We start from the raw sequence: 13,162 nt of genomic DNA on the forward strand, positions 1-13,162 counted from the left end.
TTCAAAAGCAGAAGCCAAACAGTGCCAGTCGGGGGCTAGTTACTACCAGCAACATGCTGCAGAAAGAACGAGAAATGAGGTTTAAATCCCATGCTTCGTACGCCAGCGTCTCCACCACTGCAACGGAGTTTGCCTTAACGGACTCAACGCTATTTCAAGATTTAAAAGCAAACTTTGATATACATTTTATCCACTTCATTAGTTAGAATTTAAGGTCATTTGCATATTGCCAGTATGTGTATGGTATGAAAAATATACATGTACACGATGTGGAGTGTTCTACAATATCACTTATGATTGTCCTTAGTCTTTAAAGTCACAAGCTGTTTTAATTCTCATAAATCGTTTTAACTCAGTTCAGTTTGAACACTGGATGTGCAATTCTCCTGAGCACACACACAAAAAACCCATTAATGAGGGGAAATGCTGTAAGATTTTTAGACGCCTTGCACAGTGGCAGGCAGAAGTCTCTGACTAGCTTTGAGAGCGCCAGCAGTGGAAACATCTGTGTAGAAACTCAGTGCACACTGACCACTATGCTTGCCCTTGAGCATGTTACAGTTTAGCAAGTACATCTGGGGCAAAGACCTGCCTCATAGACACCACCATACCACAGTGTTTTAGAGGAGGGACACAAACATCCACTTGGGAGGCAGTGAGGAAAATGATAAAGTCTCTCTCTTTTTTTTTTTTTCAGACAGAGTCTCGATGCAACACCCAGGCTGGAGTGCAATGGCGCGATCTCGGCTCACAGCAACCTCCACCTCCCGGGTTCAATCAATTCTCCTGCCTCAGCCTCCCGAACAGCTGGGATTACAGGCCTGCGCCACCACACCTGGCTGATTTTTGTATTTTTAGCAGAGACAGGGTTTCACCATATTGGCCAGGCTGGTTTTGAACTCCTGACCTCAGGTGATCCACCCGCCTCAGCCTCCCAAAGCACTGGGATTATAGGGTTGAGCCACTGCACCCAGGCAAGATTTTTTTTTTTTTTTTTTTTTTTGAGAAGGAGTCTCGCACTGTCACCCAGGCTGGAGTGCAGTGGTGCGATCTCAGCTCACTGCAGGCTCCACCTCCCGGGTTCACGCCATTCTCCTGCCTCAGCCTCCCGAGTAGCTGGTACTACAGGTGCCCGCCACCTCGCCTGGCTAATTTTTTGTATTTTTAGTAGAGACGGGGTTTCACCATGTTAGCCAAGATGGTCTCAACCTCCTGATGTCGTGATCCGCCCACCTCAGCTTCCCAAAGTACTGGGATTACAGGCGTGAGCCACCGTGCCTGGCCACGGCAAGATTTTTAAAAGATAGTTTGATGTGAAGACATGGCTTAGAGACTAAGAGTGCAGGGAAAGCATTCCAACTAGAAGACACCACGTGAACAAAGGCAGAGACACGGGGGAAAGGGTGAGAAATGTTGAGTGTATGGCAAGCCCTGTGGTTCTCAAGCTCCTCCTCCACCTCCTCCTTTAAAAAACAAAGGAAAAGCTGGGTGCAGAGGCTCACGCCTGTAATCCCAGCACTTTGGGAGGCCGAGGCAGGCGGATCACGTGGTCAGGAGATGGAGACCATCTGGCTAACACGGTGAAACCCCACCTCTACTAAAAATACAAAAATTAGCTGGGCGCGGTGGCGGGCGCTCGTGGTCCCAGCTACTCAGCAGGCTCAGGCAGGAGAATGGCTTGAACCCGGGAGGTGGAGTTTGCAGTGAGCCAAGATCCACCACTGCACCACTCCAGCCTGGGCGAGACTTCGTCTCAAAACAAAAACAAAAACAACAACAAAGGAAAAACCACCACCACCAAAAAATTCCCAAAACAACTCCACATATAACGATGATGCTTTGCGAACACATTTCTAAGGCCATACACAGATTTGATTGGATCTCTGCCCCCCAAAACTGCAGGCCAACAAAGCACACAAAGCCAACTGGCATGGCACAAATTACTGTTGTGATATGAGGTAGTTTTGGGGGCCAGTGCCATACATTGTATGTGCCTATAGTCCTGGCTACTCATAGAGGCTGAGGTGGGAGGATCGCGTGAGCTCAGGAATTCGAGATGACCCTAGGAAACATAGTGAGACCCCATGTAAAAAACAAACAAACAAAAAACACCAAATAAACTAATTTTGGGGTTACGCAGCAAGTACAGCCCTCTACTGAAAGGGAGGAAGTGATTAATTTTTCACCAACTTCAGTATGCCAGTATTAGTAACAACAGCTGCATAAAGAGTTAAGTGGGAGTTTAGATTCCAGAAGTTAAACCATGAACTGAAAAGTCTGGTTGTGCAGCTGGCACCGAGGCTCATTATTCAATCACTGTACCTGAATCCCTGCCATCTGTTGAGGCTGCAAAGTGAAGCAAAAATCCTAACAAGAAATTATATGTTGACTAGTCTCTCCCTGATAAAGATGAATATTGTTAATATCAACAATACTCAACCAAATACAAGATGCAGGAGCCCACATCATAAGCAAAACTCCTGATTGACAAAGAGGGTCGTTAGGCAGTTGGAACAGTTTAATAATTGAATACAGAAATCAACCAGGCACTTTGAAAGAAATTAAGTGGGAAGCTGAGGCAGGAGAATCAGTTAAACCAGGGAGGCAGAGTTTGCAGTGAGCCGAGATCATGCCACTGCATTCCAGCATGGTGACAGAGTGAGAGTCTGTCTCCAAAAAAAAAAAAAAAAACCCAAAACAACAACAACAACAAAAACCAAAAAAGAAACTAAGAGAGGATTAATTTTTTTTTGCAGTAATAACTTACTTTATGATTGTCTTGTTAAAGTCAAGCATCAAATTGGGCATGTCTAAAGTGGCAATCTATACTCTGGCAGAAAAATTACAAAGAAAAGTCACTTGATTTAGAAGGAACAAAGAGTCAAATAATTTGTAGTTATATTTAATAATTTTGGTCATAGTTAAAATTTTTTAAATTATATTTTTAAAAGATAATATTCTGGCCGGGCTCGGTGGCTCATGCCTGTAATCCCAGCACTTTGGGAGGCCAAGGCGGGTGGATCACTTGAGGTCAGGAGTTCGAGCCTGACCAATATAGTGAACCCCCCCGCCCCCGTCTCTGCTAAAAATACAAAAAATTAGCTGGGTGAGGTGGCACACGCCAGTAGTCCCAGCTACTCAGCAGACTGAGGCACAAGAAAAGCCTGAACCCAGCAGGCAGCGGTTGCAGTGAGCCAAGACTGCACCACTGCATTTCAGCCTGGGCGACAGAGCGAGACTGTGTCAAGAAAAAAAAGGATAATATTCTGATGTATCCTTCTTTTGTGCCATTTGCAGTAAAAAAAATTTGGGTACCCACAATTGAATTCACTTATGGGTTTGTTTTTTTTTTTTTTCATTCTCTTCAGGTGTGGCAGTGGGGTGGGCAGGGAGGAATTAATATTTACTGAAATTATGCCACTTGGTGATCTCCAGCAATCATTTACCAGGTGGTTTATAATCCTCACGTTTAATTCTGGTTGAGCAACAGTGAACTGACTGTAATGACCCTTGGGAAGGTGAATTGGTTACAGATGTATAGTAACGAGACTGTAAAGAACCACTTATAATAGTCCAGGCAGGACATAACAGGTCTGGAGTAGAGTGGTGGCAGTGGCAAGGTGACATTTAATTTCCATGAAGATGGTTTGAAGGGAGACTGGGACATCGGAAGAAAAAAAGGGGGATGCAGGCCTCAAATCTGTACACACTATGTTTGAGATGATGGCAGACATCCAGGTGAAGAAAACCGGCAGACAGGTGAAAATATTAATCTAGGATGATTAGTCATGCTATGGATTCAGAGAAGGAAATGTGGTTTTTCATTATTTCATTAGGAATTGCACAATAAATCTCCTCCTCCATAATCACATGATTACTGACTTTTCAGCATGCAGGAGGAAAAGCAACTATTTCCACTGTTGAAAGGTTTTATTGGAGAAACTTGATGAATACAATGACTTCATGGCTTAGTGAGGACAATCACAGTGGTTAAAATACACGGAACGCTTATTTAGCTGTATCCATTCAAAGTATTTGAGCATCTCGTATTTATAATGTCAGTTTATTTGATGCTAGTTAAATGTGTAACAAGTTACTTAAAACCAACTGTAATACTAAAAAGTCATTGAACACACTTCTAAAGTATACAGCCTGAATAAAAGGTATATTTATAAAAATTCCTTCCCTGTAGTATCTATATATTTAAGCTTACAAACTTAGCTGCTTTTCTACACACAACTGCAATTCTATATTAAAGCTTTGCAACTGCCTTAACCTCTACACTCTTTTTTTTTTTTTTTTCCCCGAGACAGAGTCTTGCTCTGTTGCCAGGCTGGAGTGCAGTGGCACGATTTCGGCTCATCGCAACGTCCGCCTCCCGGATTCAAGGGATTCTCCTGCTGCAGCCTACCGACTAGCAGGGACTACAGGCATGCGCCAACACGCCCGCCTAATTTTCGTAATTTTAGTAGGGACGGGGTTTCGCCATGTTGGCCAGGCTGGACAAACTCCTAACCTCAGGTGATGCACCCGCCTCGGCCTCCCAGAGTGCTGGGATTACAGGGATGAGGCACCGCAACCGGCCCACGCTCAAATGTTTCTTCGGCTGTTAAAGTACTGCTCCTCGCAGGAGTTCCCGGGATCTGTTTTCTTCCGTACATTTATTCCTATCTTCATTAGAAAACATCTGACCTAAATAAATCCCCCAATGATGCTGACATCTCCTTCCGCTGCAATTTTTTACTTTCTAAGTCAAATCAAAACAATTATTTGAGCGACCGCTCCTGCCTGCCATTAAGTCTTTCGGCCACCACCCTCCAGACATATATACAATATTGCTTCCCTCCCTCAAAACAGAAAAGACTGCATAATTCCAGATCAAAGCATAAATGAACCATTACTGTCCAACCCCCACCAACATACTCTGCAATATTATAATCTATTTACCTCTGCTTTGAAAATGTTATTCTTTAAAGCACTGCTTCCAACTAGCCATTTAGCCAGTAACATTTTTGAGAAAAACAAAACAAAACCTAAAACAATGTATATATTCCTGGGGGGAAAAGTTTCTAACTCAAAATACGCAGATAATTCTGTTTATTATTCTAAGGAATACCCTTCTGAAGAGGCCTGCAGTCTGTGGGGCTGTTTCTAATATAAAACTACTTAGGTGGACCAGGAAAAATGTACATTTAAGGAGATATCTTTAGACATAGATGCCTCGCGCAAGCCTAATGCTCGTAGGGTAAGCGACACGACTAGGGGTTAAAAGCGGCCGGCTGGTATGCCGGGCGCGGTGGCTCACGCCTGTAAGCCCAGCACTTTGGGAGGCTAAGGCGGGCAGATCACCTAAGGTCAGGAGTTCGAGACCAGCCTGGCAAATACGGCGAAGCCCCGTCTCTACTAAAAATACAAAAATCAGCCGGCGTGGAGGCGCGCGCGCTCTCAGCTACTCGAGAGGCTAAGGCAGGAGAATCACTTGACCCCGGGAGGCGGAGGCTGCAGTGAGCCGAGATTGCGCCACTACACTCCAGCCTGGGCACAGAGTGCGACTCCGTCTCAAACAAATAAATAAAAAGCAGCTGGTTACTTCTCATTCTCTTTAACGAAACAAAACTGAACTTTGCTGGGTGACAGGAGTGAAGCAAAGGAAAAAAGAAGGATAGTACAAGTTCGATTCGAATTCTTCCAGTCTTATGATTCGATCACTGCAGTAATACTGATAAAAATCTGCGTTTTTTCCAGCTTGATAACTTTTGCGAGGCCAGACTAAACGAATACAACGCTCCAAGGAGACAAGTCTCCTTTTTCCTCCGCTTTCTCAAATTTACCTCTCGCCTTTTCCCTCCCAAAGTCGAACCCCCCAGGATCGTACAGGCGGTATTCCCTCTGCCAAGCATTCTACTCCTCTGCGGATGCTGCAACCTTTACACTGGAACCAACACTTAGCTGTGGTGTTCCCCGCTTTCTTTACTCGGAGTAGCCCAGGCTCCTCCGCTCCAATCCCCAGTTTCCCTCTTGGGCGCCTGGACGCGTGCCCAGCCGCAGCCTGGGAGACACCGCGCGGCTGCACGCACCATGCAGATGTGCTCCCTCTCCCCTTCTACTTCTCCTCCCCAAAGAGATTTTGTGCTGTGACTGGCCTGTCCCGGTTACTTACTCCACGATGTAGGGGTGAAGAACGGAAGAGGACGAAATAACTAGCTGGAGGCAGCAGTGTCAGCCGATGCCGGTGCCACAATTGGAGACACCGGCGCCTCTCGCGGTGCTAACAGGATGGGCGCGCGCTCTCCTCCCGGCATCCGTAGAACCCCCGCCTTTGACCTAGCTCCAGGTGATTACTTTCCGGGTCAGTGTGTGTCTAGGGCAAAGACGGAGTTGTAAACTTCTTAAAATTCCTCTCTCAACATTTCAGTAATTCCTCTTTTGAGACTAAAGCTCTTTTTGTGTGCGTGTGTGTCAAGCGTATGCCCCGGGATTCTCCTTCTCCGCTTCCCTTTCTCGGTGTTCCTTCTTGCTTTAGGGACCGGAAGAGTCCTTGAACCAAAATAGCTCGGTGGGCACTTCCGGGGCCGGAGCCCAGGGTTCCGGGAGGGTGCAAGCAGGAGAGGGAAAGGCAGCGGCGGCGGCAGCTGGAGAATGAAGAAGGAGCATGTGCTGCACTGCCAGTTTTCCGCGTGGTACCCGCTCTTCCGAGGCGTTACCATCAAGAGGTGAGATAGGAGGGGGTTCGCCCGGCCTATCGGCCAAAGGGAACTGCGACTTGTGAGCGAATCTTACTGCCATCCAAAAAAATGCAGGCCTTCTAGCGACTGCATGGGAGGGAGTGTATCGAGAGGGAAGTAGGTAAGCAGTTGTCAGCGTCCTGTTGCAAGCCAGGGAGTGTGCTGGCTAGGAGGGTCAGTTGTGGTTTCAGTGAGGGTCGGAGGCGGGAGAAGTAGTGGATTAACGTAGTTTAGGCTGGGGAGTTCACCACCACTACTTTTAGAATGGCCCCAGGCTCAAGATGATCACTGCCCAAGGCCACCCGGTGGCTTAATTGCTTTTCGCCACCTCCCCAGAGGTTGGAGATTGGGAAGGTGAAAGGATACGTAATTACTGTTAGATACGAGAACAAGTACATAGATCTGTTGTATAGCATAGAGACTGTAATGACGATATACGTATAGTATTCGTGAAAAACGGAGAGTGGATGTTAGTGTTCTCATCACAAAAATAACTCTGTTAGGCAATGCATTTGTTAGTTAGCTACATTTTACCATTCCACAATGTGTAAATACTTCAAAGCATCAGGTAGGCGGCAAGTATTAATATATACAATTTCGTCTCTCAGTTTTTTTAAAGGTGTTTATAGAAAATCTGGGGTTTGCACTTACTGATTTTTTGAGCCAACATTTCAGTAATTGCTGATTCATTATATAATGGTTTCATTCAGTAAAGATTGGATATGTACTTGAAATTGTGTAATAGGCTCAGAATGGTCAGTTAAAATGTATAAGAAAAGTTTCAGGTTCTTAAATAGTATTGGAATGTCTAGTAGAACCTTGGATTCATTGTACTTAACAATTTCGTTTGTTAGCTTTGTAAGAGTAAAATACTTAGGAAGGCTTGTTTGTAATCAGCCAATAGACATACTAAAAAAGAAAATTGAGTAGTGTATAAATAGAATTTAAATTTTTAAAGAGACTTTTAAGTTACAAAATTTCACTTGAAATTGATTAAAATTTAGTAGATTTTCAAACATAATAAGATTTGTTAGATGAAATTGAAAGCCTGAGGAAGAACTAGTTTTTTGGTTTTTTTTTTTTTTTTGAGACGGAGTTTTGCTCTGTCGCCCAGGCTAGATTGCAGTGGCAGCGATCTTGGCTCACTACAAACTTCACCTCCGGAGTTCACGCCATTCTCCTGCCACAGCTTCCCGAGTAGCTGGGACTACAGGCGCCCGCCACCACCCCCGGCTAATTTTTTGTATTTTTAGTAGAGTCGGGGTTTCACCGTGTTAGCCAGGATGGTCTTGATTTCCTGACCTCGTGATCCTCCCGCCTCAGCCTCCCAAAGTGCTGGGATTACAGGTGTGAGCCACCGCGCTCGGCCAGAACTAGATTTTTGAATGTGAAATCGTACCTTTGATAAATCAAATATTTATTTTTAAAACCGAAGTAGCCCATGAATACTCTTTTTTTTTGTGCACAAAATCATTTGTAATGTGCCAAAAAAAACCTTATTCCATAAATAAATGAGACATAAGTCACTGATGTTGTGTTAACTTTCTGAAAGCAGACTGTAAGCTTTTCCACTTTTTGAAAATGTATATGCCTCAAGATCAAAATAATACCAGCACTCTTAGGTATTTGTGGTAGGGCTTTTTGATAATTTATTATTTCAAGGTAAAAAACAAATTATCCCATAAGTTTTTAAGAGACTTCAAATATGACTTTGCCATCCTTAATTCTGATTATCTGAAACAAATTAAGCTAAAGCATGCCCAGTTTAAGCAGCTTTTATCTCTGGTGATCAGCTGAATAGAATGACAGCAAAAAGTATCATGAATTCTTAGCTGTGGGTGCTCATTGCCAACCCAAAAATGGTTTCCAGATCTTGACTCTTCTGCTCTCTATCTTTAGAAGGTGACCAAACGCTAGTCATCTTCTGGTTTGTTTTGCTGCATTTCCTGTGTTGCAGCAAATATCTGCTGGTCTCTGATTTCTTAAAGACACAGAAATGTTGTGCTCACTCAGAATCCTTTTGAGCTTGTTGCTTTCATACCGTGATTTCCATCTGGTGGTTTGGATTTGGCTGGTTTTTGTGGCAATAAGGTGAACCACAGTATTTAATCATATTATTCTAATTCCTTGTCTGGTGCTACCAAATATACATCATTAACATTTTCTACTTTATATTAAATAAATTTGTGTTACATTGAAATAAACAAATCCAAAATCAATAAAGGGTGGACATTTTTCTGTCTGCTTATAGTTGATCTTTTAAAATGATGCCTTTTTTGGTGTGTTGTGTTTTGTTTTGTTTTGTTTTTTAGTGTCATTCTTCCACTTCCTCAGAATGTGAAGGATTATTTACTCGATGATGGAACTCTGGTGGTTTCAGGAAGGTAAAGTATTTTAGAAAAAAATTTATTAAACTTTATCATAAAGAAGCACATTAAATGAATGAATTAGCTTAGGCACCATTCTCTCCCTTTAGCTCTTTTTCTCTCCTAGCCAAAATGATGTGCTGATCTTTGTCTCATATTCCTTGTCAATGCTTACTTAATATTTTCAACATTAAGTACTTTTCCCTCTAATAATTACAAGTTGTGAAATTGAGCAGTTCCTTTCATCTCTGTCTTTAGAAAACAGTTATGATGACAACTTTTCCTTCTGAAGGTAACAGGGTGGGGGAAGTGCACATTAAAATTCTTTGAGATCCTTCAGTTTTGATGATTAAAAATCCATTGTTGCAAATAGAAAGCTTTACTAGGCTTTATCATTTCATTCCTCAACATTTTCTTCCCCACAATTGACCTACCGTGGCCCCACCTCCACTTTCTAGAAGCCATTCAGGTAGTTTCCCTATTTATAGAATAAAGGGAAGAAGTTACTGTGTTTCAGTCTTTTGGATGCAAACTTGAAAACATTGAAGAATCATAGGATTTAGTGAAGTTCTCATTTTTTCATTCGAATCTGCTCAGAAGTCACGTTATGAGTGTTCAGCCCTCACCAGCCTTTCTAAAATATCCTGACAGTAACCCTATGCCCCGACCTCCCTTCAGTTTTCTGCATCACACTTACTTCCACCTGACAGTTGTTAATTGTTCCATTAGAATGCAGTTTCATGAAAACAGGGACTTGGCCCATTTGTTCACCGCAGCTGGTGGGACAGTGCCTGATACAGCAGAGGTGCTTGATAAACATGCGTTGGATGAAGGAACTCTAGAAATAGAGTAAGAATTGTGTGTTTTCAGTAACACTAAGCGGACCCCATATTTTTGCCTGTTGGGTTTTTAATGTGGTTTTTGGTATTCATAGAGCCTCAATAACCAGAAAATTGTTAATGTAGCACCTCATTAACTTTGAGTAATTTGAAGCTAAGGAAACAGTAGGAAAGTCAGACAAGTCTCAACTTTAGGATATTTACAGATACAATTTTTTTTGTTTTGTTTTTCTTTTGAGACGGAGTCTCACTCTGTCGCCCAGGCTGGAGTGCAGTGGCGTGATCTTGGCTCACTGTAAGTTCCGCCTCCCGGGTTTGTGCCATTCTCCTGCCTCAGCCTCCGGAGTAGCTGGGACTACAGGTGCCCGCCACCGCGCCCAGCTAATTGCTCACTGCAACCTCTGCCTCAAGTGAGTTCAAGTGATTCTCCTGCCTCAGCCTCCCAAGTAGCTGGGACTACAGATGCCCGCCACCACGCCTGGCTAATTTTTTGTATGTTTACTAGAGACAGGGTTTTACTCAATCTCCTGACCTTGTGATCTGCATTCCTCGGCCTCCCAAAGTGCTGGGATTACAGACATGAGCCACTGCGCCCGGACGGTTTTTTTTTTTTTTTTTTTTTAAGATGGAGTTTTGCTCTGTCACTCAGGTTGGAGTGGAATGGCTCAATCTCAGCTCACTGCAACCTCTGCCTCCCATTGATTCTCTTGCCACAGCTTCCCAACTAGCTGGGACAACAGGCGTGTGCCACCATATACAGCTAATTTTTGTATTTTTAGTAGAGATGGGGTTTCACCACGTTGGTCGGGCTGTCTTGAACTCCTGACCTTAGGTGATCCACTCGCTTCAGCCTCCCTAAGTGTTGGGATTACAGGCGTGAGCCACTGTGCCCGGCCAGTTTTATTATTCTCAAATATATATACCTATTTGCTTTGTAAATGAACTTATAAATAATAAGCTTATATAAATGAAACTATAAGTAAAATAGCTTTTAATATTAGAAAATAATTGGTAAATCTCAGTAGGGTAAACATATTGAAGAGCTCCTATGATGATTCTCACTGGCCAGATGTTTGCATGGCCTCTGGCTTAGGGAAGCACTGATGTTAAATACTGTGAAACAGGGCCGGGTGTGGTGCCTCATGCCTGTAATCCCAGCACTTTGAGAGGCCGAGGTGGGTGGATCACCTGAGGTCAGGAGTTCAAGACCAGCCGGACCAACATGGTGAAACCCCGTCTCTACTAAAAACACAAAAATTAGCTGGGCCTGGTGGTGGGCACCTCTGATTCCAACTACTCAGGAGGCTGAGGCAGGAGAATTGCTTGAACGCAGGAGGCGGAAGTTGCAGTGAGTCGAGATCGTGCCATTGCGCTCCAGCCTGGGCGACAAGAGCTAAACTTCATCTCAAAAAAAAAAAAAAATACTGTTAATGCGATACGGTGCTTTACAGTAAGCCACAAATCACATAGGGATCCTGCCCTTTTGGAGTTGACAGTAAAGCTTAGTATTTTGTGAAAGCCGACGTGGCGTAGTGCTGTTTCGTTAGTCAGACGGCCTAAGTTTAAGTAATATTTTTGCTATTTTCTAGCCCTTTCCTCTGTGCCTCAGTTTTCTTGTCTGAATGTGGGGCAAATGACAGTATAGACCTTACTTTATAGGGTCATTGCAAAGATAAAAAGTGATAATATGTAAAATGGTCAGTCTAATGCCCAGTATATTGTATGCTCTTAAGACATGCAACTACTTTTATTACCATTAATCTTAGGAGAACATAGCAAACACACAAGAGAATATGTAATGAAAACTGGGATAAGTGCTGTGCAGAAAATGGGGTGGTCATTGCCCTTAAATTGCTGGGAGAGCTGAGGACTGCGAGGAGGGTCACGGAGTGCTCTGAAGAAGGATCTTTGGAGCCTCTGAGATGTGAAGATTGGAGGAATGTAGTCAGTTGAAGGGCGAAGGGAAGAATCTTCCAGATGAGGGGAAGAGCATTAATGAAGGCTCTAGGCCGGAAAGATCTTGACATACAAGAAGCTTGGAAAAGGTCATGTAGCTAGAGTATGGGGAGTGAGAGAAGGGTAAGTGGCATGAGATTCACAGTTGATGACATGGGGGAGGACAGTTAAGGTTAGGGGTGTGTGTGGGAGTCATGTTAAAGATGCTGGAATTTATTCTGAGAATGTCGGGAAGGCGTTGAAGGGCTCTGAGCAAGAGAATGACTTGATCAGATTTCAGTTTCCAGGCAGTGTCAGGTGACTGTGGAAATGGAAGGCAGGTTAGGAGGATATTGCATTGGACTGGGTGAGACCTGCTAGTGGCTTGAACTAAGATAGTGACCGTGGTGGGGGGAGGAAGTGGGTTTCAGAAGATTGGGAGCTTGCACCTTCACAACTTGAAGACAGGGATGATTTCTGATAGAACGACCAGATGAATGAAGGTGTCATTTGCTCAGGTTAAGAGAAGCGTTATCTGTTGAGCCTTTTTGAAAACTCACAATCTGTTGAGAATTTTGAACGGTTAGTAATTTTAGATTAGGTTCCTTTTGCAGATAAAAACTTGAAAATTTTAAGTTTAATTTAAATGAGGTACATTTATGATAAAATGTATAGATTTTTTTTTTTTTTTTTTGAGATGGAGTCTCCCTCTGTCACCCAGGCTGGAGTGCAGTGGTGCGATCTCAGCCATATTGCAAGCTCCGCCTCCCGGGTTCATGCCATTCTCCTGCCTCAGTTTCCTGAGTAGCTGGGACTACAGGCGCCCGCCACCACACCCGGCTAATTTTCTGTATTTTTAGTAGAGACGGGATTTCACTGTGGTCTCGATCTCCTGACCTTGTGATCCGCCCGCCTCGGAAAATGTATAGATTTTAAGTGTACAGCTTGGCAAATTTTGATAAATGGTTACACCTATTTCACCATCACTCCATTCAAAACATGGAACACTTTCATTCCCCAGAAAGGTTTCTCTTGTCCCTTTCTTAGTTTAGTTTGATCAGTTCTAGAGTTTCATATAAGTGGAGTTACATAGTATGTATTCTTTCATGTCTGTGTAAGTGGAAAAAATACCATTTTTCCTCTGCTCTCATACCACCACAGTCAACACAGAAGACCTCTGTAACCACATGTGTGGGGTTTTCTTCCCACCAAGAAGCAATCAGTTCTGCAGCAGACGCCAGCTGAGGGTCCTCCAGTCCAATTCAGTCTACCTGGAGGAGCATCAGATCCCACAGCT

The 13,162-nt window shown here is 43.6% G+C and overlaps 2 protein-coding genes across 4 annotated transcripts in view; one reads left to right on the forward strand and one right to left on the reverse strand.

Annotated features, from left to right (window-relative positions):
* Positions 1 to 6,368, reverse strand: part of NUDT5 (nudix hydrolase 5) — a 28,429-nt gene extending 22,061 nt beyond the window's left edge. The window contains exon 1 of one of the 2 annotated variants that reach the window (XM_008002263.3): positions 6,161 to 6,368. The gene's annotated coding sequence lies outside the window, so the exon portion shown is untranslated. Of the gene's footprint in view, positions 1 to 2,767; positions 2,826 to 6,160 lie in introns of those variants that run through there. The other variant, XM_073018722.1, reaches the window with a different exon arrangement.
* Positions 6,354 to 13,162, forward strand: part of CDC123 (cell division cycle 123) — a 52,451-nt gene continuing 45,642 nt past the window's right edge. For both annotated transcript variants that reach the window (XM_008002261.3, XM_008002262.3), the window contains exons 1-2: positions 6,354 to 6,713; positions 9,038 to 9,109. In XM_008002261.3, coding sequence (XP_008000452.1) covers positions 6,640 to 6,713; positions 9,038 to 9,109 — 146 coding nt within the window. In that variant the 5' untranslated portion in view covers positions 6,354 to 6,639. The remainder of the gene's footprint in view (positions 6,714 to 9,037; positions 9,110 to 13,162) is intronic.

The sequence above is a fragment of the Chlorocebus sabaeus genome, chromosome 9, assembly GCF_047675955.1.
Source record: "Chlorocebus sabaeus isolate Y175 chromosome 9, mChlSab1.0.hap1, whole genome shotgun sequence".
Lineage (NCBI taxonomy): Eukaryota > Metazoa > Chordata > Mammalia > Primates > Cercopithecidae > Chlorocebus > Chlorocebus sabaeus.